The sequence below is a fragment of the Nuphar pumila genome, chromosome 7 (assembly GCF_984573655.1).
Source record: "Nuphar pumila chromosome 7, dmNupPumi1.hap1.1, whole genome shotgun sequence".
NCBI lineage: Eukaryota > Viridiplantae > Streptophyta > Magnoliopsida > Nymphaeales > Nymphaeaceae > Nuphar > Nuphar pumila.
In genome coordinates, this window is record NC_143255.1 from 10,360,203 (window position 1) to 10,387,916 (window position 27,714).

The 27,714-nt window shown below is 37.0% G+C and overlaps 1 protein-coding gene across 1 annotated transcript; it reads right to left on the reverse strand.

Annotated features, from left to right (window-relative positions):
• Window positions 1–4,232: 4,232 nt before the first annotated feature.
• LOC149831110 (putative LRR receptor-like serine/threonine-protein kinase At1g51820) lies at window positions 4,233–27,714 on the reverse strand. Its single transcript, XM_090013667.1, has 4 exons — window positions 27,595–27,714; window positions 25,924–25,995; window positions 25,623–25,815; window positions 4,233–4,946 (listed from the first exon to the last, which is right to left on the reverse strand). The coding sequence occupies exons 1-4, from the start codon at window positions 27,704–27,706 to the stop codon at window positions 4,562–4,564; spliced, it is 762 nt and encodes a 253-aa protein (XP_089869793.1). The 5' UTR covers window positions 27,707–27,714; the 3' UTR covers window positions 4,233–4,561.

Sequence of the window (27,714 nt, forward strand, 5' to 3'; positions counted from 1 at the left end):
TCCAATCCTAAGAAGCTCATAATCTCTGAAACTGTCTTTGACTACTCTTAAGACATCATTACCTTCACCTTGGCTAGATCCACCTCAACGCCCTTCTCTGAGATCACGTGGACGAGGAACATCACTCTATTAAGCCAAAACTCACACTTTGAGAACTTAGAATACAACTTATGTTCTCTCAGTGTCTGAAATACGATCCACAGGTGCTCTCGGTGCTCCTCCAGTCTCTCAAAATAGATCAGAATGTCATTAATAAATACAATGACAAACAAATACAGCTACAAACTAAAGACCCAATTCATCAAGTTCATGAACATTGCAGGGGCATTGGTGAATCCGAAAGACATCACCAAGAACTCATAGTGCCCATATCTGGACCTGAACGCAGTCTTCAGAACATCCTTTGCCCTAATCCGCAATTGATGGTATCCAGAACGAATATCGATCTTGGAGAACACCTTTGTCATATGTAATTGGTCGAACAAGTCATCAATCCTAGGTAAAGAGTACTTATTCTTCACTGTAACATGGTTTAGTATATGATAGTCTATGCAGGGTCGTATGGACCTATCATTCTTCTTGACAAAAAGAACGGATACACCCCAATATGACACACTCAATATAATGAAACCCTTGTCAAGAAGTTCCTGCAGTTGTTTCTTCAGCTTAACCAGTTCTGCAAGTATCATGCGATATGATGCACGCAATACTGATGTTGTGTTAGGCACTAGCTTGATCAAAAACTCAATCTCTCTGTGAGGTGGAAAATTCGACAAGTTCTCTAGTAAGACATCTGAAAACTCATGAACCGCGTCCAACTGTTTCAGAGGCATTGCCTGACTGTTCATATCAGACACACTGGCCAAGAACACCATACAACTTTGCTTGTGGTACTTAAAAATCTTCATTGCCAAGATGATCTTCACCTCACTAGTAGGTCGAGTCACCTAAAACACTAGCGTAGACAAGTCGAGGCGCTTTAAAACAACCTTCTTCTCCTGACACTGAAGAGTTGCATTATGCCTTAACAACCAGTACATACCCAGAACGACATCATAGATAGTCATGTTTAGTATGACTAGGTCAACAAACAACTCATGTCCCTCGATGACCACTCGAACTGCGGGAAGGTACTTCCCATAATGAGCAAACATGCCCTCAATGTCCCGTATGACTAGGTCTTCGTGCACCTCTAAGTCCTCATGTTGAATGACATGAGAGGGGTCTTTTATATACTTTCTGAGCATAGATATATGAAATACATTATGTACCTATACATACTATGGTTTGGGATGCATGATTCATGAATATAAAAGTCATCACACACACACTCATGGTGCCATAACATAATATTGTCTCTCAGGTACATTGGGTCAAGACCCAACCACAAATGAGTCAATGCTCGTAAAACCACTCATGAGCCAACGCCCGAAGATGCACTATTTTGTCCATGGATCAAGCATTATAACCCATTATCATACTTGCCAAGCATGCATCTATTGCACTCTATTAGTTCCTTGAACCATTTGAGCATCTTGCCAATAAAGGTAGATCAAGCATTAGGTGTGAATGTTTATCAAAAAACCTAGTATATTATTTATGCCACATAAGTTATGAATGACCCAAGCTCATTCTAGAGCTACAACAAGTACCTATATGCTTTGCAGAATCAACAAGATTCACATGCCATACCTCATAAATATTAAGACATCAGTCTGGTTCTTTGTACCAAAGCTCCAACTTAATCCAAAAATATATCATAGCCATATGTAATATGCAATCATGAATCATATTCTCGTGGTTAAGATAAATTAACTCACCACTTCACATATTGCATCATCACGATACCAGTATCTTGACCAAGACACAACTACCGTCAAGCAAATGATATATAACCAATAGAACAATGTACCCACTAGGTATTTTGGCACCTAAGGCCAAAGCTCATAATACCCTTTCGGTAAGAGTCACAAGAATAACACATCCATGTATACTCAGGTATAGACAACTAAGTATCACATTGATACTTGGGTCTGTGCCAAAATGTGGTACACACAACAACAATCAACACAAAGGCCAACTCAAATTACCTACTTGGTAGCACAAATCAAAATCCAACACAGATCATATACATACAGGTTAACACACAATAACACGAGCTCATGCTTATCAATACCAATAATCCTTCATGCATCATATGCAAATAATACTCTAATTCTATCTTGTTCTAATATATCTCAAATCAATTCTATTTAGCTCAGAAATCATATATCTTAGCAAGGATTGATCCCACAAATAGAAACATTAGGAAGAAGTCGACCCTATACAGCCAAGGATCAACCCTCAACAAAGTAAAATCATTCAACAACAATAGGAGGAGTTGACCCTCACACACAGGTGTCGACCCTCAATATTGAACCATCAATCCAAATCAAAGAGGAGTCAACCCACCCATCTGAGAGCCCAATCGAACTGTATATTGTTCAAAAGAAGTATAGCTAGGGATACCTCAAATTGATCTACACCAATTTCTCCAAATCACATATAAGTTTTATAAATGCAAGATCACGTTAAAAACCAAAATATCAAGCCTGAATCCATCTATTGCATGCTATAACGTAAATCTAAGCATGAAAACAATCATAATTTGTATTGTTAATATAATAGAAATAGCAAACTGATTTGTATCTAGAAATAAAGGTAATTCAAAAATATCTTGTCTGAGTCAAGATGTAAATCATTCTCATGATCAGTCATTTATAAATACATAAATAAGCTTCTTAGGTTAAATCTATATTACATATACTACATTTGTATATAACATTAAAAGTTCTTAGATTCTGTATGAACTTAATATCATAAATATATATGGCATGCCTACATAAATATGACAACTTGGATTATTCTACTTTTTGAACAAAATTTGAACTGAATCTGACCATATCTGATACCAATTCTATAACACCCCAAAAATTCAGATTTCAAAATGTTGCTTAATTTTTTTTAAACACAGTGAAAGTTATTTTTAAAACAGAAACCTGGTCTGATCTTCAGACTTATCACAAGTTAAAAAGTAAACGAATCATTTCAAAAACATTTCATTCTATTGAATGAAGACCCATCTGTTCATTTTTGTGAACCTAAATTTTTTTAATAAAAATAAGTGAAACAACTTAATATCAAAGTAGATATTAGTAGACCTTTACCAGGTCTCTAGTATGTAATGTACATAAAGAAAATAAAATATTTTAATCAACATTATATTATAACATGTAATTAAGGCATAATAATTATATATATAACATGACTTGTATCACATGAAATAATTTATCTTTTCATTTAAAATACTTTTGAAATTATATGATATGTTTATAATCATCACAATTTAAATAATCAACCAGATTCAATTTCCAAGACACCACTTCTCGGGCCACTTTAGGTTCTTAGGCCTCCCAGGGGTATTCATTCAAACATTTCATTTTATATTTTAAATCTCTGAAAGAACACTAAGATACTTGCACCAGAGTCCAGAATTTTTTGTCAAGACATCCCTGTAAGCATATGGCCGCAACTTGGGACATTTTGTCTCTACCCCTATAGTCAACATAGTGTACCACTAGGCATAAGACTGCAGCTCTACCTCCGCCTTGAGTATCAGAGTTCATTGTCCCCTAATCCACCATGGAAGGGGATGGGTTCATATTTGACCCAAGACATGATAGCCTAAACATATCCTATTTCACAAGGCCATAATAACGAGGTACTTGAGTATTTTAGATCATGGTATCCAAAAATTATTTTAAAATTTTGGACTTTATTTTTTAGTAATAATACCTAAGAATTTACTGAAAATTAGATAGTAACTCACTTAGTGGGATATGGTGGGAGGCTCATGATGGATGGTTATGACACATGGACAATTATGAGATCTCATAACTGTCCTGTAACTCCCAAAACTGAAAAGCCAACAACCATTTGGACCCTTGATGTACCCGGGTCAATATGAATCACATCAAGGTTGGATCCAATCTGACCCAAAAATCCAACAATCCACACATCTAATATCTTCTTCACCATTTTCATTCTTATTATAGTCTCGTGTTTGTTGAAATAGTTCTTAGCTACCTTTAGCAGCTTCAGAAATGGATATTTGGTTGGATAGAAGCATTCATCATGATGTGAGAGCTGTTATCACAAAATGGGTGAAGTGCCTTAAAATTTTAGACTTGAAGTGGATGAAAGCAAAACCTCTTCAGTATGAAGAATAGGAGCCAACCAATATTTTGATACTCTACATTGAGTATCAAACCAGTTTAACAAATACAATAGATCAACCCTAATCTACCAATTCATGCGAAAATGCTTGAGCAAGTGTTAATAGTATGAATAAGAAACCACACCATTTACCACATGGAAAAGTACTTTGGGTTATGCTCCTTGCTAGAGAACCAATGTTGTCATAAGATACATGATGACATGTAAAGGCCTGCCTTTACCTTGTTGATGGATGAATCATTGGATCTGTGTCCAATTGAGCAGGGATCACCTGCTGACATTGATGTCATGCCAGCTGTGATATGGATGTGGAGCTTCCCTCGATGCTGAGACTTTCACTTCTGTCTTCAGATGTGTTGAATCGCATGGCCTCTGTCAATTCATTCACAACCTGTGACATAGTGGGCCTCATGAAAGATTTCTCTGCAGTGCATGTCATCGCTAGCTCTGCAACTCTCCGTATAGAGTGGATATCATATTGCCCTTGCAACATGGGGTCCAAAATGCTGTGGATGTCCTCCCTCATAATTTTAGGTTCCACCAGTTTAACGAGGAGGGTGGCTTGTCCTTCAATAATTTTTAGGGCATGTTGGCCTGTTATCAGCTCAAGGAGGACTACTCCAAAGCCATAAACGTCACTCTTCTGAGTAAGTTTGTTGGTGAAACAATACCTGAACAGAGGAAAAGGATTAGTGGTAAACGGATTTCAGTTTAATGCACCATGCCAATTCAAACGTTGTGATTCTTTTCTTTGTTTTTGTTTTTTTTACTGAAAGAAATAGAATACAAATAACAAAGAAATAAGGAAAAACAAAGTGGAATGCAGCAGACATAAACGGTTTCCCATTTCCTGTTTGTGCACAGCATTGAAGTCCTCAGCTACACCTATCACCTATTGATGCGTGCTTGGGCCCACGAGTTGGGAGTAGGTTCAAGTGGGTCAACTAGGGTAAATAGGAAAACAGGTTATTTTCGGTTCTGACAAGGTCTGGAAAAAAAAATCAGATATCTCAAATGGCTACACAGAAAAATGCCAAATTTTGGGAGAAGTTTCTAGACACGCTGGTTTAGTTCCTGAAAAAAATTTAGGTCCAAACTCCACGGGGTTAGGAAGATACAGGTTCGGGAAGTGGCAGCAGGGTCTAGGGTTTTACTGGTTCTAGACTGGGATTTGACTTGGGTTTTAATAGAAATATCTGTTCTCGCTATTGGGATGACTATAAATCGAGAAATTTAGAGGATAGTCAGGAGACACATGGGAGGGTCTAAGGTTAAAATCTCAGCTCTAGATTACAAGTGGTTCGGAAGTTATGACTGACACAAGTCAGACTAAATCATGTTAACAACAACAGAATTTGGCCAGTCTTTGGGTGGGTGTACACGGGTTAAGTGGGTTCAAACATTGGTTTAGGGCTAATTAGCAAGTGGACTTACTCAGGTTGGCTAGGCTTAGTCAAGGACTTCTATAGTAGGTTAAAGGGCCAGGTTGAGGTCAGTACCACTAAGGCTGAGTTTGAGAAGGCTAGGCCATCAGTTCCTTGATTTAGCCACATGTACTTGGGTCATGGGGTGCAGCCAATGTCCTACTGAGTGCCACGACCTACTACAGGTCTGCTCTCTAATGACTTAGAGAACCTTAGGAGAAGAAGAGAAAGAGAGAAGTGATCTTAAAGGATATATATATATATATATATATATATATATATATATATATAGAGAGAGAGAGAGAGAGAGAGAGACTATTTTGAGAGGAAAGAGTTAAGATTCAATTCAATTCAATTCATGATTCTCAAAATGGTATTACATACCCTGTATACAGGCTTAAGGGTCATTAAAACCTAAACATAAGATACACAGTTAAAATTAAATATGAATCTAATTAGAAATACAACCTACTGTACCGAGGCTAAAAATAGATAAGCCTACTTGGACTAAAGTTATTTCTAGATAAACAATTTTCTGGCTTAGGCTAAATCTAATAGATAGAGACCTCATTCACTTGGTCAAAATTAGCCAAGCTACTTTTAGGCACCTCATAAATCAGTCAAATATCATTCCACTCTCCCAAAAATAGGGAAAGTCCGTCCTCTCAGGTGAAAATTAGTAGCTGCACATGCCCGTCCATCGCGCATGCGTGATTGATGGTCGGCACGCAAATCAGCAAAAAAAGATGTCAAAAATGTAAAAAAGTCTTTAGCGACACTTTAAAGCTTCGCTAAATCACCAGCAGGAGATGCACCCATCTTTTTTTGTTTGTTTTCTAGCGACGCTTTGAAAACTTATTTAAAGGGTATTTTTGGTCTCTTTAGTGTGATTTTTTTTTTGTGGGCTGACCGTCCATCTCATGCGTGCGATAGACAGTTAGCGCTTGAGCTCGGGTTGAGCACCTATAGATTGAGCAGCTAACAATCATATATATATATATATATATATATATATATATATATATATATATATATATATATATATATATATATATATATATATATCACCGAAGGAAAGTGGTTTCCATCACTGAAGGGGAAGTGGAAAATAGCGATGGGAGAAGTTCGTCGCTATTGGTCTTTGCACTCTACCGACGGATCTCTCCATCGCTATCGACGCTATTCATTAAAATAAAGTAAAAAAATCTGAATCCTAAAACGCCCTCGTGAAGGGCGAGACGGGACAAGAGAGAATAAATGAACCTAGTTCTTCGTGGTCTAACTCTCGTTTCTTCTCCCATGAACCCCTGGTACCCTCTTCCCTTCTTCTTCCTATTGCTGACGTCTCATCATCATCCCCCTTTCTTCTTCCTCTCCCTTCTTTCTTCCTCACCTTTTCTTCTTCCTCTACCTCAGATTTGAAGTCTGGAAGAATTCCTTTGCCTCTTTCGTATATTTCAGGTAGGAACGAACCGTAATCTCTCTCTCTCTGATTTCTTCTTATTGCAGAACAAGAAGATGACATTTATTCCATTTTTGGAAGGCATTCATAGACGTAAATTGGTTATATTTGCCTTCTCTATCTGTTGATTGACTCAATTCTCTTTCTCTAAACTTTCCTTTTTAACCAGATCATTTTTCTAGGATTTTCCTTCTAATCAAAAGAAGAAATCTCCATCAGTTTTTCTGAGAGAGAAGCCGAAATCGTGATTAAAAGTGTTATTAAGGATGAAGGATGTCAAGTACTGCACATCTACTACTTCTTTTTATCTCACTAGAGGTAAGGTGCGCTTTTTTCATATTTTGCCTTTTTCTCCTTTTCATCATAGAATCTGAAGAAAATGCATAGCTGACAATACAGGCTGATATTCTGAGTGCTAAAAATTATGCTTGCCTAGGGTTTATCTAGATTGCTTTTCTTTCATTCTTTTTATAAGAATGGCTTGTTCTATTCCCACCAATAGTTTGATTTTCTTCACGTTTTTTCCTTTAAAGTTTGGGGTTTGAGTCTTTTGGTATTCTTTTTCATATTTTAGTTCAATTTTTTTTGTTTTTTCTCTGTTTATCGAATATAACCTTTTCTGTTGTTCCTTAATTGAGCAGAGTTTATACACACACACACACACACACACAAAGTAAACTACAAGAAATTCTTTCCCTATTGCTGCGTAATTGTATATATATATATAATAGGTGCTCAGATTATTCTAGCTGCAATAATTGTAGGTTTAGTTGTAGCGTTTATTCTGCTTGATATGCATTAAGATCTGTGCCAAATTAGTTTGATTTGAATTTACATATCTATTTAGTCATTCACTATGATGAATCTAGTTTCATGTGTTAAAATATGCTGCAACCTATAAGTGCTTGTGCAGTATGTTTGCCAAAAACACATACTAATAGTATTAAAATTCTTATTTTAGTCAAAATGATTGTGAAAAGAAACTAATGCATTGATTTGAACTGCTCTTTGCAATGGAATTAGTTGCTTTTCTGGACAGTATTTGCTCTTCTATTCTAAATGCCCATCTACTACTACTGTTACTACTACTTTACTATCAGTATTAATACTGCTCCATAACAACAACTATAGTTTCTATACGATATTTTCAATTAAAAGCTATGCATCATCATCATATCACAAAGACATGCACACATGTGCATACATGCACATGGAAAGAAGAAAACAACATCAAGCATTGATTTGAAGTGCATGAACTTAGGTTACTATTTTGTGGGCATGTTGTTATAATGTTATATTTCTAAAACTTATTTATGTAAATACAACTGTATTTGTTGTGGCCATCAACAAGTTTTCTTGAATTGCCTACATGACATGTGTTGACAGAGACTTTTAATCCCTTTCAAATTCTCTACCTAGAAGCACAATGAGATTTCCTGGGATAAGCTAATACTTGATGTATTTTTTGAGAAGAGCTAATAGTTGATGTATTGTATTGCCCTTTATTTATGAACCTTATTTTGAAAGTTGATTTTCTTTAATTGATCAACAAAATGGGTGAATTTTTTTTTCTAAGATAGACATGTTAATTATAAATATCTAAAAAGCATTGGTAACTTGGGACTTCTTTCTAAATATAAATTTGAGCATGTAGGAAAATATGATGTTTGCATTCAAGCCTAATTTGTAGAAAGACCTTTTTTCAGTGGTTGAAAAAAATTCAAAATTGCATAGTTTAATATACAGTGATGTATGTGATTTAAAAAATACTCCAACTCATGGAGTAGCAATTATTTTACAATTTTTATTGATAATTTTTTGAAATATGCCTATGTTTTATTTGATAAAAAGTAAAGATGAATCTTTTGAAAAGCTTAAGATTTTCAAATCTGAGGTTGAAATTTTTCAGAGTTGCAAAATAACATTTATTAGATCTGATAGAGATGGTAAATATCTTTTATGTGATTTCATCAAATTTTATGAAATTCATGAGATACATAGACAAAATATTGCTCCATATACTCCTCAACATAATAGTGTACTTGAACAAAAGAATAAGACTATGACTAATGTCGTTCTTATAAGTTTTGGAATGGAATAAAATCTATGGATTGATGCATTGCTTAGTGCTTGTCATATCTTTGAAAATATAGAAAACTAAATTTAAGTTATTTGAAAGTTTGGGGTTGTATTACTTATATAATGCTAATTAAACCAAAATTAACCAAACTTGGTCCAAAAACCTATACATATTTTCATTGGATATTCTCAAAATAGCAAAACTTATAGATTTATGGATGTTGAAATCAAAGTTATTATCTATGTCACATGGGTGTGGGTACGGGGATGCGGCACTTTCAAAAAACTTGGGTGCGGGGGTGCGGCAAAAAACAAAACATATATATATATATATATAATTTGTGCAGGGGAGGGGTTGAGCTGATGAGCTATGGAGCCTGATTCAGAGTTTTTGCCCTTGCAAAAAGGGGGGTCTGGGGGCTCTCCCCTGGCGCGGGTCCCACTGACCCTGGGTGCAGTCAACACACCCAGGGTCAGGTTGACCGCACCGGGTGCTGCACCCGCATGCGCACCCGCGTCGCATCTCGTTGACGCGGGTGCGGCACCCGGTTTGCCGAGTCCCTGTTACATAGGTTATTATAGAATTTATTTAAGCTAAATTTAGAGAAGATTTAACTTTAAAATCTCTTAAAAATTTAAAAGACATTGAAAATGAGCAAATTTCAAGGAAAAGAGTTTGTGAGCCTAAAAATCCTGAAATAAAAAAAAAAAATGAAAAAAACCAAAAGATTTTGGTCTTGATTTTCATTCATACATAATAGATAGAGACCTATGATAGATAGAGTTTCTTCTGAAGTTATGACCTCTCCTAATGCCCTTTCTTGGAAAGAGACTATATCTTTTAAAACAAAACTAGGATCTTAGTAAACATACCCTCCGGTTTTAAACCTTTGTGATGCAAATGGATTTTCAAAAGAAAACTTAGTCCTAATGGTTCTATTGAGAAATCCAAAGCTAGACTTGTTGTTAAAGGTTTTAAACAAAAGCCATGACTTATTTATTTTACCACACATGCTCTTGTAAGTAAGATTGCATTTATTAGAACCACGACTTCTTTGGCCTCAATTTTCAAACTTGAGATTTACTAAATGAATGTTAAAACTATTTTTTTTTCGCTAGAGGATGAGATATATATGGAATAACTTAAAGGTTATGTAGCATCAGGCCAAGAAAAAGTTCGCAAATTGTAAAGGTCTTTATATGGTTTAAAATAATTACCTAAATAGTGACATAAAAAATTTGATAATGTGATCATATCAGACGAATTTAAGATTCATGACTTTGATAAATGCATATACAGCAAAGTAGAAAATAGCAATGTAATTATCTGCTTATATGTGGATGATATGTTAATCATAAGCAATAGTGTAGAATACATAAATCATATCAAAAGTATTCTTTCATCTAATTCTGACATAAAAAATATAGGCTTACTTGATGTTATACTTGGTATTAAATTGATTAAACATGAAAATAGTTATGCAATAACACAATCCCACCATATTGAGAAAATATAATTATTATAATTACAATGTTGTAATTTTGTTTGACCATACTGATGAATTGTCAATTAACAATAGAAGAAGCATATCCCAACTAGAGTATGCAAGTATCATTGGAAGCCTCATGTATGCTATGAAATGGAACTAGGCCAAACATAGCCTTTTACATGAGTAAATTGAGTTTATAAACTAGCAAGCTAGGGCTGGAGTATTGGAATGTCCATCAATACCTAAAGTACTTGATAGGAACTCTAAACTATGAGATATTTTATGAGCGAACCAACTATGCTTAAAAGTTTACAATGACGTAAACTGGAATTCAGATTTCAATGAATTATTATCCACAAGCAGGTGCACATTTATCCTTGGAGTTAGAACAATTGCATAGTAGTCTAAGAAGAAAATTGTAATAACCCATTCAATAATGGAGACAAGTTTAATGGCATTAGATTCAGTTAATATAGAAGTCGAATGGTTGAAACAAATCTCTTAATGGAGATACCATTAGGCGATAAGTTTTTACCCTCGATAGCTATGCATTGTAATAGTCAAACAACTATTTATAAAATGAAAAATAATATTTATGTTGGAAAATCTAGACATAGCACGCTAAATCACGATTGTGTAAATAGTTTACTCAAGCAGAGAGTAATCTCAATAGAGTGTGAAATCTTATCAAAACCTAATGGATATATTGACAAAGAGACTTTTTTGAGAAATTGTCTATAAGACATAAAGGGGAATGAGGTTAAAACCTATAAAAACAATCACCCATAATGGGAACCCAACCACATGACATGGGTAAAAAAAGCCTAGTAATTCAATGAGAATGATAAGTCACTGGAATGACTAAATTGAGGACTTATAAATTTTTTCATTTTTGATGTCAAGTGCCTGAAACCTAGGAGTTGGAGGTTGAGTTCAAAAAGAACTCTTAATGAGATCTATAAGCCTTATGGTTGGGGTGTTTGAAACAAGTTTACATCCTCGATGGATTCACCTATGTGAGTGTGAAGGTGGGGGTCACCTTCTATGGGATTTAGGCTTTATCTTTAGAACATTCATAAAACCGGGATACAACACAAGACCGATAATATGCAGCTTTTATATACTAGTAGACATACTATGATCACGTGAAGTGAAAGCGTGTGTTACTGTCTCTGGAAAGTCAATTAGGATTCTCAATTCAAAGCTAATGCTATTGGGGTCTCACATTGACTAGGACTAAGTAACACTAATGTGGAGGTTCAAACCTAAACAATACCTACATTTATGCACTGGATTTTCACGAATACCCTCTTGAGTCTTTCGACAATTTTGATTCACATAAGAGAATGTTAGGTTTATATCTAAAAATTATGTTGGTTTCCACCTAAGTTGTCCACCTATTACCCATCTTTTTTCTAAGTTAGCTTTTGCAGGAAACTTCACTACTTTCAAAATGTTTAGTCCTAGATTAAAGAGGGGAAGGACCTTCACATGGGTTTATATAAGGTAGAGTTAATTTTATGAGCAAGACCTTCACATGGGTTTATATATGGCCATGACAATAAAACTTTCAACTTTAGACTTTGGACTTTGGGCCTTAGACTTTGGAGTTAGATTTAGCTTTAGCTTTCTTTGGACTTGGATTTGGAATTGGATTTGAGTTTGGCTTTGGGGTTAGGTTTAGCTTTGGATTTGGTCTAGTCTATCTTGACTTAGTTTAAATAAGTACGTTTTGGTTTGGTTTGGTTTGGTTTGGTTTGGTTTGGTTATGATCACATTCGACCTTTGACTGTTCGTTCTAGCTCTTTGGACCTTTTTATCCCCAAGCCTTTGATTGACCCTCTTTAAGCTTTTGGCTGGCCATTTTTTACCTTGACCCAGTCTAAGTTGGAGCAAGCCTTGACCTGGTCCAATGTCCTGGTCAAATATTTTGTACTAACCCCTTTTAATTTTGACTCATTGACTATTGACCAACACCTTAGTTTTTGGACATTCTTGATCTCAACATGGTTATTTTAGATCCTAGTCTTATCCTTTTTGTCTGTTTCGTTGACCACGCCTAGCCCCTTAGCCGTTGTCAAGGGGTTGTTTTTGTCACCTAGGTGCATTGATTCTTGGCTGTTGGCATTTAATTACCTAGCCATTGGTGCTTGGGCCTATATATACCCAAGGCCCTCCTCATTTCTATCAACTCGAGTTCTCTCCCCTTCACTCTTCCATGAGCTCTCTAACTCTCGCCCTCTTCCTCTCTCTTGGTCTCATTCTAGTGAGCTCTCTCTTTCCCAGTGCATGACATAGGTCGGTCTTCATGAGTAAGAAAAGGCTTTATTGTATCCTGAGAGCGAAGATGCACATAAATACCCATTGTACCAAGGACTTGTTCCTAAGTGGAGAAACTAAAATGATGGTGTGTTCAACACATGCCTTCGTGCCTACATGGTTCAAGCTCAATTGCCATACCCACCTAATTTCCTAGCTGTACAAAAAACTTTGATTCTCTCATTCCAATTGGTAGTGAGAGGTACATGGGAATTTAGGAATCAGGCTATTTTCAGTGAAGAATCTTGGGAATACAAAAAGCAACAATCAGCATCATATCTTGAAATGGTCAACTCATTCAATCTTTTTAAACTGGTTATATGCAGAACGACAAGGCAGTCCACTAGTTGGTTGGATCAAAATCTCTATATATAGCATATTATGAATCCATCGGTTGATTAGCATCATGATAAGGAACCAAAATGGTGTATGTCTATTAGCTGGTTGATTTCTGAGGCCATAACTCCTAGGTTTGAAAGAATGGAAATGTGTCCAAAATTTCTAAATGAAGACCAAGCAGTGATAATAGAATCTTCTGAGAAGATCGTGGCAATTGCAGTTGCTAAGGCATTGAAGGAGGAGGTGGAATCGGTGACAAGCTAACAAATAAGTTATTCAAGTTCTCATATATAAACTTTTTGTGGAGTCCTGTTTCAAAGAATAACATGGCTGGAAGTCTAGCTTAACTTGGAAGGGTTGTCACTGGCAGCATCTGGAAGGATAAAAACCAGAATGGCATACTAGTATAGAGTCTTTGTTGTTTTCTTTGTTTTATTTCTTGCTTTTAATTTTGTACTGGTTGTCATCTACCTAACCCCAGCATACAACAACAACAACAACAACTACGCCTTCATCCCAAAACAATTGGGGTCAGCGATATGAACCAAAAAAGAAATTCATTTTGGGTCTTCCACATGAATCCTTTTCCTCCAATCATTTCTATCCAACGCCATGTCCTTGGTGAGGTTCAAAGCATTCATATCCTTTCCTATCATCTCCATCCAAGTCTTCCTAGGCCTACCCCGACCTCTTTTAACTAATATATTTTCCCATTTCTCCAACCTTCTAACTGGAGCATCATTAGGCCTTCGCCGAATATGTCCAAACCACCGTAAACGATTCTCTCGCATCTTATTTTCAATGGGTGCAACACCTACCTTCTTACGTATCTCTTCGTTCTGAATCTTATCTTTTATTGTATTTCCACACATCCATCTAAGCATCCGCATCTCAGCTACACTCATTTTTTGAATATGATGTCTCTTGGCAGCCCAACATTCCGTACCATATAGTAAAGCGGGTCTAATAGTCGTCCTATAAAACTTTCCCTTCAACCGCAATGGCATTCTACGATCGCACAGCACTCCAGTAGCACTTTTCCATTTCATCCACCCAACCTTTATCCTATGATTTATATCTCCATCAATTTCTCCATACTTTTGAATGATGGATCCCAAATATTTGAAATAATCATTCACCGGTATATCTTGCTCACCAAGCTTCACTACACTCCCATCACTACTTCGTTGCTTACTAAACCGACATTCCATATATTCAGTCTTACTCTTACTCAACTTAAAACCTCTAGCTTCCAATGTCTGTCTCCATAATTCTAACTTAGCATTAACCCCAGCTCTAGACTCATCAATCAAAACAATATCATCAGCAAACAACATACACCACGGTACATTTTCTTGAATTGATCTCGTAAGCTCATCCATCACTATCGCAAATAGGAAAGGGCTTAAAGCAGATCCTTGATGTAACCCAACCGTTATCGGAAAATTGGTTGTCACCCCTCCACAAGTGCGGACATTGGTTACTACTCCTTCATACATATCTTTAATTATACTAATGTACTTGAGAGAAACACCTTTCTTCATCATTGTCCACCAGAGAACGTCCCTAGGTACTCTATCGTATGCCTTCTCTAAATCAATAAAAACCATATGCAAATCTTTGTTCCTCTCTCTATATCTTTCAATAAGTTGTCTAAGAAGATGTATAGCTTCCATAGTTGATCTTCCAGGCATAAAACCAAATTGATTCTCCGATATCATGACAACCTTTCTCAACCTAGACTCAATCACCCTCTCCCAAAGTTTCATAGTATGACTCATGAGTTTTATACCACGATAGTTTGTGCAATCTTGTATATCACCCTTATTCTTATATAAAGGCACCAAAGTACTCTTCCTCCACTCATTAGGCATCTTATTTGTTCGCCAAATCAAGTTAAAAAGATTTGTCAACCATTCTAAACCTTTCTCTCCCAAGCATTTCCAAGCCTCGATAGGTATACCATCTGGGCCAACTGCCCTTCTTGATTTCATTTTCTTCAAAGCCTCTGCAATTTCTTTCTTTTGAATCTTGCGCATGAAGTCACGATTTATCTCATGAAAAGGAATGGAGAAGTCTCCAAGATCTTGAGCATGACTATCATTAAATAGCTTATCAAAATAATCTTTCCATCTCTCCTTAATCTCCTCATCTTTGACTAAAACCCTTTGCGTTTCATCTTTGATACATCTAACCATACCCAAATCCTTCGATTTCCTATCTCTCATCTTTGCAAGCCTATAAATATCCTTCTCGCCTTCTTTGGTATCCAACTTGTCATAAACCTCCTTATATACCTTAGCCCTCGCGTTTCGAACAACTTTTTTAGCTTCCTTCTTTGCTATCATATACTTCTCCAAATTCTCACTATCACGACTCTTACTTAGATTTCTATAACACTCTCTTTTAACCTTAATAGCTAATTTGACATCCTCGTTCCACCATGATGTATCCTTACCTAGTGGTGCACCGCCTTTAGACTCACCCAATACCTCCTTAGCTACTTTTCTCATACCACCCGCTATCTTATTCCACATTGATTCTGAATCCTCCTCGAGACACCAATCAACTTCCTTAACTACCTGCTCTACAAACATTCCTTGTTTAGCTCCTTTCAGTGCCCACCACTTAATTCTAGGATCTATCCTATGTCTATCCCTTTTGCGGCATTGTCTAATTCTAAGATCTAAAATTAAGATTCTATGTTGTGTAGCTACACTTTCTCCTGGTATAACCTTACAATCGATGCAACAACCCCTATCTCTCTTTCTAAGTAGGAAAAAATCTATCTGACTCGTATTAACCCCACTTTTAAATGTTACTAGGTGAGACTCCCTCTTCCTAAACCAAGTGTTTGCTAAGATCATATCATAGGACAAACAAAAATCTAAAATCCTTTCTCCACTTTCATTTCTTTCTCCTATACCATAGCCTCCATGGATATTCTCAAATCCATCCCTACTAATGCCTACATGTCCATTAAGGTCACCGCCGATGAAAAGCTTTTCTCCATAAGATGTCTCTTGTACTACTCCATCTAAATCTTCCCAAAATTGATGCTTAATGGAATCATCTAAGCCTACTAGAGGTGCATAAACACTAATAATATTAATAATATCCGTACCTAATACTAATTTAATAAGTAAAATTCTATCACCCTTCCTACGGACCTCAACTACATTATCTATAAACTGACGACTCATAACAATCCCTACTCCATTCCTATTCCTATTTATTCCTGTATACCAAATCTTATATCCCCAAGGTTCTATCACTTTAGCTTTCTCACCTACCCATTTGGTCTCTTGAAGACATAAAATATCAATCTTTCTCCTACACATAACGTCTACTAACTCTACCAACTTACCAGTTAAAGACCCTATGTTCCAAGTGGCTAACCTAATTTTATGGTCTTGGACTAACTTCTTTACCCCCACCCGTCCAACAAAGTGAGGGAACCCTTGCCTATTTGACACCACACCCGGGCGCCGGTGTGACGCGTCGCTTCTGGGCGACGACCTAGCAACCCTTGCACATTTATCACTGCCTCCGGGCCTAGAGAGTACAGCGCGTCGCTCAGTAGGGAACGCCCCAACGAAATTCTCATATTGGTTCATTTTCATAGGATATGACAAAGTTTTTATGCTGGCTGTCACAGGCCTACCGCAACCCTCCTCCTTTATCCGGGCTTGGGACCGGCAGTGTATAACTACACAGGCGGAGTTTACCTAACCCCAGCATGATTATCCAAAAAAATTGTTATGAAAATAAAGCTAATATATATGAGATATTAAAATTAAACACTTGGATCTTCTCTTTATACAATACAACTTAATTTGTACATGTACTCTTTCAAAAAAAAAACTTAATTTGTACATGTAACTGTCACAAAGATGTGGGTATGACCAGGGTTACCGGAAGCACCTAGCTAAAAGGGGAAGCGCGCTTCGGAAGCGCCGAACGTCGCGCTTCCGAAGCGTGGGGGGAAGCGTCCCCCTTTTTTGGGAAGTGTGTCCCCCTTTTTTGGGAAGTGCGCTTCCCTTTAATGGAGGACGTGTTTCCCTTTAATGGGGGATACGCTTCCCTTTAATGGGAAGCGCGCTTCCCCCTCGCTTCCCCCACGCTTCCCCCTCGCTTCCCCCACGCTTCTCCTGTTTTGTTCATTTTTTTTGTATTTTTTATTTTTATTTTTTTCGCTTCCGAGACGCTTCCTATGTCGCTTCCGAGACGCTTCCTAGGTTGCTTCCGAGACACTTCCCGAGTCTCTCCTAAGTGGTCCCACGCTTCCCCGCTTCCTAAAATTTTGAAAGTGCCTCGCTTCCCGCTCCCGCTTCCCGTATCGCTTCCCGCTCCCGCTTCTTCAACTGGCAACCATGGGTATGACCCAACACGTGATATGAGTTTTTATGTGCCTATGTAGTATGTTTAAGGGTGTCTTATTAAACACTTGGATCTTTTCTTTATACAATTTTTATTGAAATATGACAAAAAATTGAATTAAAATATTAAAATAATGTTTATATGTGTCAAGGTGTTTGATTCATGCCTCCCAAGAGACAGACCCTAAGTAAGATTATCACTGTGACATAGCATGTGATAGCACAATACAGGTGTGTTCATGATCTATTTAATTATGAACATAACACTAATTTGCTAATTACCTAAACAAAGGTTGAAGATTGTACATTATGATATACTCCTCATCTTCCTAAAGCAGCAAAATGTGACATGTTCCTATGTTTTGGCATATTTTGAACATTTTTAATGCACTTAACTTTTCCTATTCAGGATGCATTTGGATATTCTAGGGGAGAATTCTCAAGATTTGTCACTAGGGCCTTGTTTCACTTGTTTGGGTGAAACACAAAATTGTGCTTTGATATTAGAGTTTCATTAAACTTAACAAATTTAGGGCTTTCAATAGAATCTGAAGTTACCACTTATTGAGGTTGTAATTTTATTTCTTGGACATTACAAGTCCTACAAAGTTGTATTAAAAATATCTCAACAAGCCCAAATCAGTCATTTCAAAATGAGATTTAAGAAGTGTTTTGATTGTTTATCATTTACATAGAGAAGAAGCACAATGATCCCTGCATCAGAATTCTTAATAAACAAAGCAGTGTCAGTTAAACAGAATTGAAAACCAATATCAATCATAACACGACTAAACCTATCATACCAATCTTTTGGTGCTTGTTTAAGTCCATAAAAAGCTTTTTCTAAGTGAAGGACTTTACTCTTAGGAATACTTAGACTAGGAGGGGGTTCTATGTATACTTCTTCAACTAGCTTTTCATTTAAAAAAACATTTTTTACATCCATTTGAAAAATAGACCATTTTTTGATAGATGCTAAGGCAATTAAGGTTCGGACAGTTGTCATACGAGCCACCGGAGCAAAGGTTTCTTCATAATCAATCTCATATTCTTGGGCATAACCTTTGGCTACTAAACGGGCTTTATATCTTTCAAGAGTACCATCACTCTTGGTTTTAATTTTATAAACCCATCGACATCCTATAGTTTTCTTCCCTGGAGGAAGATCTTGAATATTCCATGTAGAAGCCTTTTCAAGTGCATCTAATTCAGCTTTCATGGCTTTTATCCATTTGATATCATTTTTTGCTTGAAAATATGTGGATGGTTCTTCATATGAGTGAATTAATGCAATAACTGCCCTATATGTGCGTGAGAAAGACTCGTATGATACAAAATTTCCTGGAGGCCTCAAGACTCGGGATGATTGTTTAGTTAGAATGTTAGAATATTTTTCAAGTGCACATGGAGGATTAGACTTTTGTCGCCTAGAATATTGAATACTAGTATCTCTATGAACTTCTTCATTTTCAACATTATGATTAAGATCAATAATTCTTTGATCATCATCAAAGTTACAGTCAAGGTCATATTCATCAGATGTTGATGTTAGATCTAGCAAAAATGAGTACTCAGTGACGTCTTTTAATTTTCTAAAATCAAAGAAGCTCTCCTTTTCAAGAAAGGAAACATTTCTAGACACATATAGTTTATTATTTTTGAAGTCAAAACATCTATAACCTTTTTGGTTTTCAGCATATCCTAAAAAGGCACAGGGAATCGCACGCGGGGAAAGTTTATCATTTTTGTCAGTAAATATGAAACATTTGCACTCAAATATTCTTAGTCTAGAGTAGTCTGGAGAAATGTTCATAAGTTTTTCAATGGGAGTGATATTTTGTAAAGAAGAAGATGACATCCTATTAATGAGATAGGTGACAGTTAAGGCAACTTCTGCCCAAAAGTCTTTCGGGACTTGATTTGCTATTAATAAAGTCCTAGTGGTTTCTATAATATGGCGATGTTTTTGTTCTGCCAGTCTATTTTGTTGAGGTGTATAAGGACAAGATCTTTGATGTGTGATGCCATGCAATTTAAGATAATTTTGAAAATCTGTGGATAAAAACTCTCCCCCTGAATCTATGCGAGAAATAGTAATATCATTTTGAAACTTGTTTTTAACCATGTTATGAAAAGTTTGAAAGTATGAAAATACTTCAGACTTGTGTTTGAGAAAGTACATCCACGTATGTCGGGAGAAATCATCGACAAAAATAACATAGTAAACAAATCCTCTTTTAGAAATTACTGGTGTAGGACCCCAAACATCCGAGTGTATTAATTCAAGTGGTCTTGAAGAAAAAAATGTTTTGTTCTGAAATGGTAATCTTTTCATTTTGCCGAGAATACAATCTTTACAATCAAATGATTCAGAGTTACAAAATTTTCCTAGATTTGGAAAATGTTGGATTTTGGCTATATATGGGTGACCAAGTCTCTTATGCCACAGTTCCAACTCTATTTTTTGAATATTATAACAAAAAGCTTTCTTCGGCATTTCCAAAAAATCCATGTAATAGAGTCCTCCTTCTCTATGGCCTTCCCTAATCAGCTTGCCTGATTGGCGATCCTGTACCCAACAACCATGAGAAAAAAAAGAAATATTACACCCATAATCAGAAATTTGAGATACAGATAAAAGATTTAAATTTAATTTGGGAACATGTCTAATTTCTGGAATAGAAAATTTCTTTGTTTTATAATTTTTTTCAAAATTTTCTATTCCTTCTATTTCAAGAGAAGTCCCATCAGCAGTAAAGACCTTTGACACACTTGTTTTATTTTTAACACATTTGGATAAACTTTGATTATTTGGGGTTATATGAAAAGATGCACCAGAGTCAAGGAGCCAAGAAATTTTACCTAGATCAGAAAAAGATGAGGTTGCTTCGCCGGTTAAAGCTTCAGTTGAGGAAGAGGCACCTTTGATGAGAGGCTGAAGAATCTCCATTAGTTGGGCCAGGAAAACTGGTGCATCCTGATCTTTAGGTTCCGATCTAACAATTGCAGCTCTTTTTTTTCTCAGCTCCTTAAGTTTGGGACATTGTGGCCTGTAGTGTCCCGGTTCATGACAATGATGACTAATAACTTTCTTCTTATCATAGTTACAATTTTGTCGGTTAAAGTGAGGAGGCCTATATGATCGAACATGATTCTCTGGTCTAGACACGGCTAAAATGGAATCATCTTCAATTTTTAAAGAACCTTTCCGGAGACGATTTTCTTCCATTGTTAACTCTTCAATAGTTTCAACAATAGAATGAATTTTCCCCCGGTGAAGTAGGGCCGATTTAGTGGTTTCAAATTCCGGCCTTAATCCAGTGATAAACTGGTAAAAATGTTCAGCATCGAGTTGTTTCTGACGAAGCTCGATGTCTTCGGCACAATGCCACTTTGGTTCTAAAAGGGAAAGTTCTTCCCAAAGTTCGGACAACCCATTGTAATATTCATGAATAGTTTTGTCTCCTTGTGTCATATCTTTAAGGGAATACATATTCTTAAGGTATTCCCATGCCTTATCGATATGATCAAATTTGGCAAGACTTGAGCATTTTTTAATGTCAACGCTATTGATAAGCCATGACATTATCTTCGCATGAGATATTCTCCATTCTTTTCATTTCTTCTCGTATGAGGCAATAGCCTTGATTTTCTCTTCTTCTGATAGATGGACCTTTTTATCTCTCTCCTTTTTAGTAAGAGATAGCTTAGGTTTCGAATCGGAACCATCCACAATCCCCCATAAGCCTTTTCTCCATATATGGTGCTTCATGATTGAAGCCCATGTTTTATAGTTCGTATCGCTTAGTTTCATAGGCATGATGGTGACTTTATCATTGTCATCCATCGATTATAGGAGAGAAAGAATAGGGATAAAAGAGAAACAAGAAGGAAATTGAAAAAGAAAGAAGAAAAAAACAATACAACAAGATGTGAAATCTTCCCCAATGAAGTTATAAAACACTTTTCTTCAAGTGGCGAACACTTTTGCAAACGGGCACAGAAACCAATGCAGCTTTTTTTCAAGATTTAGTACTTCCGCGGCTCTGATACCATGAAATGAAATGGGGATCTTCGAAACACGAGCTTAGATTCACAAGGGCAAGTGTCAAGAATGACACTAAAGCACAACCCTTAAAAAGGGTATAACTGAAAACAAAAAAAAATAAAAATGTATTCTTTATTGATATGAAAAACCAATTGCTTAAGAAGCATTGGAATAAAATACAAAAAGGGCTGCACCCCTTTATATACAAGCTGAAAGAGGACTCAATAGAGGAACAGTCCAACAGCTCTATTTAGAGCTGTTGGAATGTGTCAGTCCGAGCAGTTGGACTGTGTCAGTCCAACAACTCTATTGCTAGTCAAGTCTGGACAGGACTTGACTAGCAAGAGTCATTCTAGTTCAAACTGAACTAGATGACATAAAGACAAAAAATAAAAATAAAGGGAAAAAATTACAGAAAAGAAAGAAATGAAAAATGTATTTATATATATATAATAATATGATATTATTATATATATATATATGTACGGTTTTACATTTTAACAGCCATGTGCAGGAAAAAACTGTGTATAGTCAAACTGTACTGAAGTTTTTGTTGAGGATGAAATGAATTCTGTAGGTATGGGTTTAATCTTGGGCTTAATATGGTTTCAAATTAAGTTGTCCTGGTTGGGTTCAGTCAAAAAATCAGGTCAAGAGGATGGGTTTGGGTAGGTCAAACTGCTTAAGGAAGTCAGGTCTATCTAAAATTACAGAATGCAGAAAATCACAGTAGGCTAAAAATAAGTTCTACTAAAACATTAATTTCTCACGGCTGCTAGTGAAATTTTGAAGGTAACACGTAGGGGTATCTATGGTAAAAAATTCAGGTTCAAATTCGTGATGGTTCGGAAGAAATGATTTTTCTGACATGCGCAAACAATCAGAATTGAACTGTTATGTTCTGTCAAAATTTGTCCTCAGCACCCCAAGAAAGAGTCTAATATATCTCCCTCAATACTGACTCAATTACCATTATTCTTGATTCTAGAGTCTCTTGTTTGGAAGAAATTAGTGATGGTTCGGAAGAAATGATTTTTCTAACATGCACAAACAATCAGAATTGAACTGTTATGTTCTGTCAAAAATTGTCCTCTGCACCCCAAGAGTCTAATATATCTCCCTCAATACTGACTCAATTACCATTATTCTTGATTCTAGAGTCTCTTGTTTGGAAGAAATTAGTGATGGTTCGGAAGAAATGATTTTTCTAACATGCGCAAACAATCAGAATTGAACTGTTATGTTCTGTCAAAAATTGTCCTCTGCACCCCAAGAGTCTAATACATCTCCCTCAATATTGACTCAATTACCATTATTCTTGATTCTAGAGTCTCTTGTTTGGAAGAAATGATTTTTCTAACAGGCACAAAAAATCAGAATTGAACTGTTATGTTCTGTCAAAAATTGTCCTCTGCACCCCAAGCAAGAATCTAATATATCTCCCTCAATACTGACTCAATTACCATTATTCTTGATTCTAGAGTTTTGCAGATACTCCAAAAAAATAAGAATAATCTCAATACGACACCGAATGAGTCTGTAGTGACCAAAACAATCCACACTAGCAAAACAGAATTCTATAATTTTCTAAACTAGTCAATTTCTTGCAACTCCAATGTGAACAAAGATTGGTTCATGTGAATTCAACAAGAAAGAGCACTCAAGATTGTTCCTCACTTATTCCAACACTTTGATCAACAACCAAACATACTTCATACCAAGAAACTCAACATAAATTGTAATCACTTCAAACTCCAATTTTATTTTATTTTTGAAAGGCAAGCTGGGGTTAAGGCAGAACCCCACCAGTTATTAATCAACCGTACCATTGGGTTTTGACCTTTCAACGTCCCAACACAAGGTGACGTGCACCAACTGCTCCTACCAGACAAGTGGAGCACCCCCCCCCCCCCGTTTGGTTCAAACTCCAATTCTATTTCCACCTTTGCATGGGGTTCTTGGAGTATCACGTAGGAATGAAATTCTTTCACGCGAATCTCCACAAGGATCACACTCAAGAAGTTTCAAATCACAAGTCAACCCTTCTAACACTTCTCAAACATGTAAATCACTCGAATTGGCAACATATGTTTTACCCAAAATATAATCTTTCTACACCCACTTCAAATTTATCGCCACTTTAGAGAGATCTTGGAGTTTCACGTGAGATTGGTAGGCTCATCATGAATCTCAACAAGAATGTGTTCGAGCTCAGTCAAAATTCACACTCCTCTAAATGTGAAATACCACAAATTCATGACCCAGACATGATTTTAAGAGTGATCTTACTGGGTTCTTGCACCCACAAAGCTTCTTGATCACTTCTTGCAAAATCGGCTTCTTAATGCTTCAATTCACCAACACCACCACTCAAGAGCTTTAGGTTGGGATCCTTCTTCAAGATGGATGGTATGAGATGCTTTTCACAGCAATTGAAGGTTGTAAAGGCTAGAATTCGTGCTAAGTTACTGAAATTTTCCTTGGAGGTTGGCGGTTTGCTTGAATGATGCAATTGTGCCAATGTGTTTTTTTTTTTTGAAAGAACAATTATTGCACCAATGTGTTAATCTCCAAATGGCGCCCTCGTAGAACTGAATGATACCTACCCAAGGTAGGATTGGTATTGAATGGAAGCAATGGAAGACAAGGTGGCGGTTTGCTTGGGGAGGAAGTGGGGGGCAACTTTGAGAGAGAGAGAGAGAGAGAGAGAGAGAGAGAGGAAGTTGGGGGAGGTTAAGCGGTTATGAAGGGTGGTTAGGGAGAGGAGAATCTCTAACCAATTCAGTTAGAGCCAAATCTCTAGGCAATGTGGCTTGGAGCTCAATTTTCATTGAGAATTCAAAAGAGATTACACACATGAATGAATTACAAGTAGAGAGACTTTATAGACCCATGGCCACCTCAACCCTTCTAACTACCCTTGCCACCTCAGCCCAAGTGCAATCCTCATTTTACCCTTGTAGTTACATTGACTCAGAGCCACCCAGCTCATGAGCTCACTAAGGCTGCTTCCCCCTTAGCCGATTCCTCTAAATATGCTAACCGGCTTAGTATAGTTGACTTTGGCTTGACCTTGCTTGTATCAGAAATGAACTAGTAGGAGTCCACCTAACGCCAGCTTGTCTTGTTATAAGCTACCCTACGCTAAGCTGGTGTATGACTCGTTGTGAACCTTAACTTCTTATAACCACCATATTCATTTTAATCCAAACTACATAAGAACACAAGCAGCTTATAATGCTGCTGAACAAATAAAAAAAAAAAGAGGAGAAAAAAGAACTTGACCATGTAGTAACCTTCACTACCATGAAGACTCAAGTAGCTCACCAAGTTGCTTTGGCCAGCACTTCACTAACACCAAGACTAAGCAGCTTATCGGGCTGCTTGACGTGGCCACTAATTGGCCTTTTGTTTTGTCAATAAAAACTGCAGCTAAACAAGCTGCTCAGATAGCCATTCATTGGTCTTTTATAGGTGAACTAGCTTGCAAGCTGGTTCGGGTCACCCGACTCCCATGTCAGCAATGACATCACAAGTCCTACTGTCTACATCTAAAGAGCTTACTGTTTCATGCCTCTAGCATTTAGTTTGCTATACGAGTTAAGCAAAGACTATGCAACTATTCATCTGAACTGCTTATCGAAAATATTGTATCGAGCCTAGTGTGTTCTAGGATCTATCATCAGATACATCACTCATGATATATTTGTCTAAACCTTCTTTGAGAGCTAACATGGGTGTTTTTGCCCATATCTAAGAGAGTATTCATAACAAATTAATCTTGTTTGTGGGAGAAAAGTGACATACTCAGGATCCAAGTATCCACGAGTGCCGGCAATATGATCAGTTGTAATATGTGTCATTTCTTCGGAGATAACTGTCTTGGATATCCCAAAATCTGCTATCTTTGCATCAAAATTCTCACTCAAGAGAATGTTGCTAGACTTGACGTCCCTATGAATGATTGCTGGTTTGCATCCTGAATGCAAATAATCTAACCCTGCATTCCAAATTAGTACCCATTAACATGTCATAGTAAGAGAAGGAAAATGAAGATTAAATAAAGTGGAAGACAAAGATAAAATCGTTAAGGTAATCATATGCTGACCCTTTGCTGCACCCAAAGCAATGTGCAATCGTTGTTGCCAATTCAACAGAGCGGACCTTTCTGTTTCATGATCTGTAAAATGTACTGTACTCAACATTTTTGAAAGCTTGAAATTGGATTTCTTGACACTCACATTATGTCAAGCATCATGCAAACAAGTTAAACGGCCAAATTGTTAAAAGCATATATATATATATATATATCCTTTTGATATGAGTCAGCTAGGCTATGATACTCGAACTGTCTCCCAAGCAAAAGCCAGATTTTTATTCTAGGTTGGTTATTGCATAGGCAAATGAATTTAGGATGCCATTTTCCCCTTTTTCTTTTTTTTTTGAGTTTTAGTTTGATACTTCGGTAGGACAGTTCTCAGTAATCAACTTGTTGGAGAGTATTCCTCATGTTGCCTATGCTAGCTTTAAGTTCAAGCCAGTGGCTTGAATATTAGATAACCTTTCTATGAAGTCCTGGCCATATGCTTGTTCTTTTCGAACTTCTCTACTAAGGTAACTGAGAATATTAATGAGTAGATTTACCATCAATTTTTCGATGGAGGACCACATAATTTGATACCAACAAACGAGTTCTCCCTAAGAATTGTTTGGTGCTAAAGTAATGTGGAATTTAAACTTTCCAATAAGCCAACCAGATAAAACACAGTGCGTATCAGGTCAGAGCAAGCTTGCTCACATGCTGTTCATCGCATTCATGCGATGAACTTCATCTCAAATACCATGGAGGAACTATTTTTTCAGCCGCTCATTTTGAAAACTTTCGATACCGTTCATCTGAGCATCAGTGGCCCTGAAAAAAATTTGTAGAACCCATCTAGAATGTGTAAAATCCATCCATGATATTTGGGATGCCGTGTGCCTCTGCACCTGATGCCCTCCATCTATGGCTGACGGTCGTGGGACCTAAAAGCAGATGGAGGGCAGCCAGGTGCATAACCACACTCAAAGTGTGCCATGTGATGGCACCTGAGGTAGACCTAGCGATTGGACAGAGTCCAGATCGGGTGCAATATGATTGCACAAAAAAACTGTACATTAAGCACCCCATCACCCTCCATCAGGTATTGGGTCAGGCCCTGTCCCTAAGATGGAGGGTGATGGGTGCTTAATGCACAAATATTTGTGCAATCATATTGCACCTGATCTTTTCACGCTTGGATGGGGTACCTTTGTAAAAGTACTCAATCCAACCACTTCATACCACACAACCCTTGCGAGAGGGGTGGGGAGGGTGAGGTGTAGTATCCGTGTACCCACTACAGGGTCTGCCGTCTGGGGGTATCCTTGTCCTCCATGAACGAAAAACCAAGCAGGGATACGAGGATGGCTTAAGTGCTAGCTTATATGACACAGGCCAATCACATCACAGCATTCTGAGAGTGGGGCCTGCATTTTGTTCCTGTGGGGCCTATGACATACTGTCATGTGTTTAGTCTGTCCCATAGATATGGACACTCAAGCAAGCCTTGGATCTCGTTCAGGAAAAAACATGCCGATACAATTTACCACATTAATTGTTCAGTTACTCATCAAACAAAAAAGAGATGTATGTGCAAACCACTGTTATAAGTCAATATCCTGCAAACCCATTGTGTGTTTATCTTTGCTCATTTGCAATTGCAAGATTGAGAACCAGAGTTGGCATTTGCAAACATACCTAATAGCTGCCGAAGATTTCCTTTAGGCATGTACTCAGAAATGAGGATCAGCTGTTTTTCATCATCACATACCCCAACAAGAGGGGCTACGTATTTATGATGAACTTGCATCAACAACT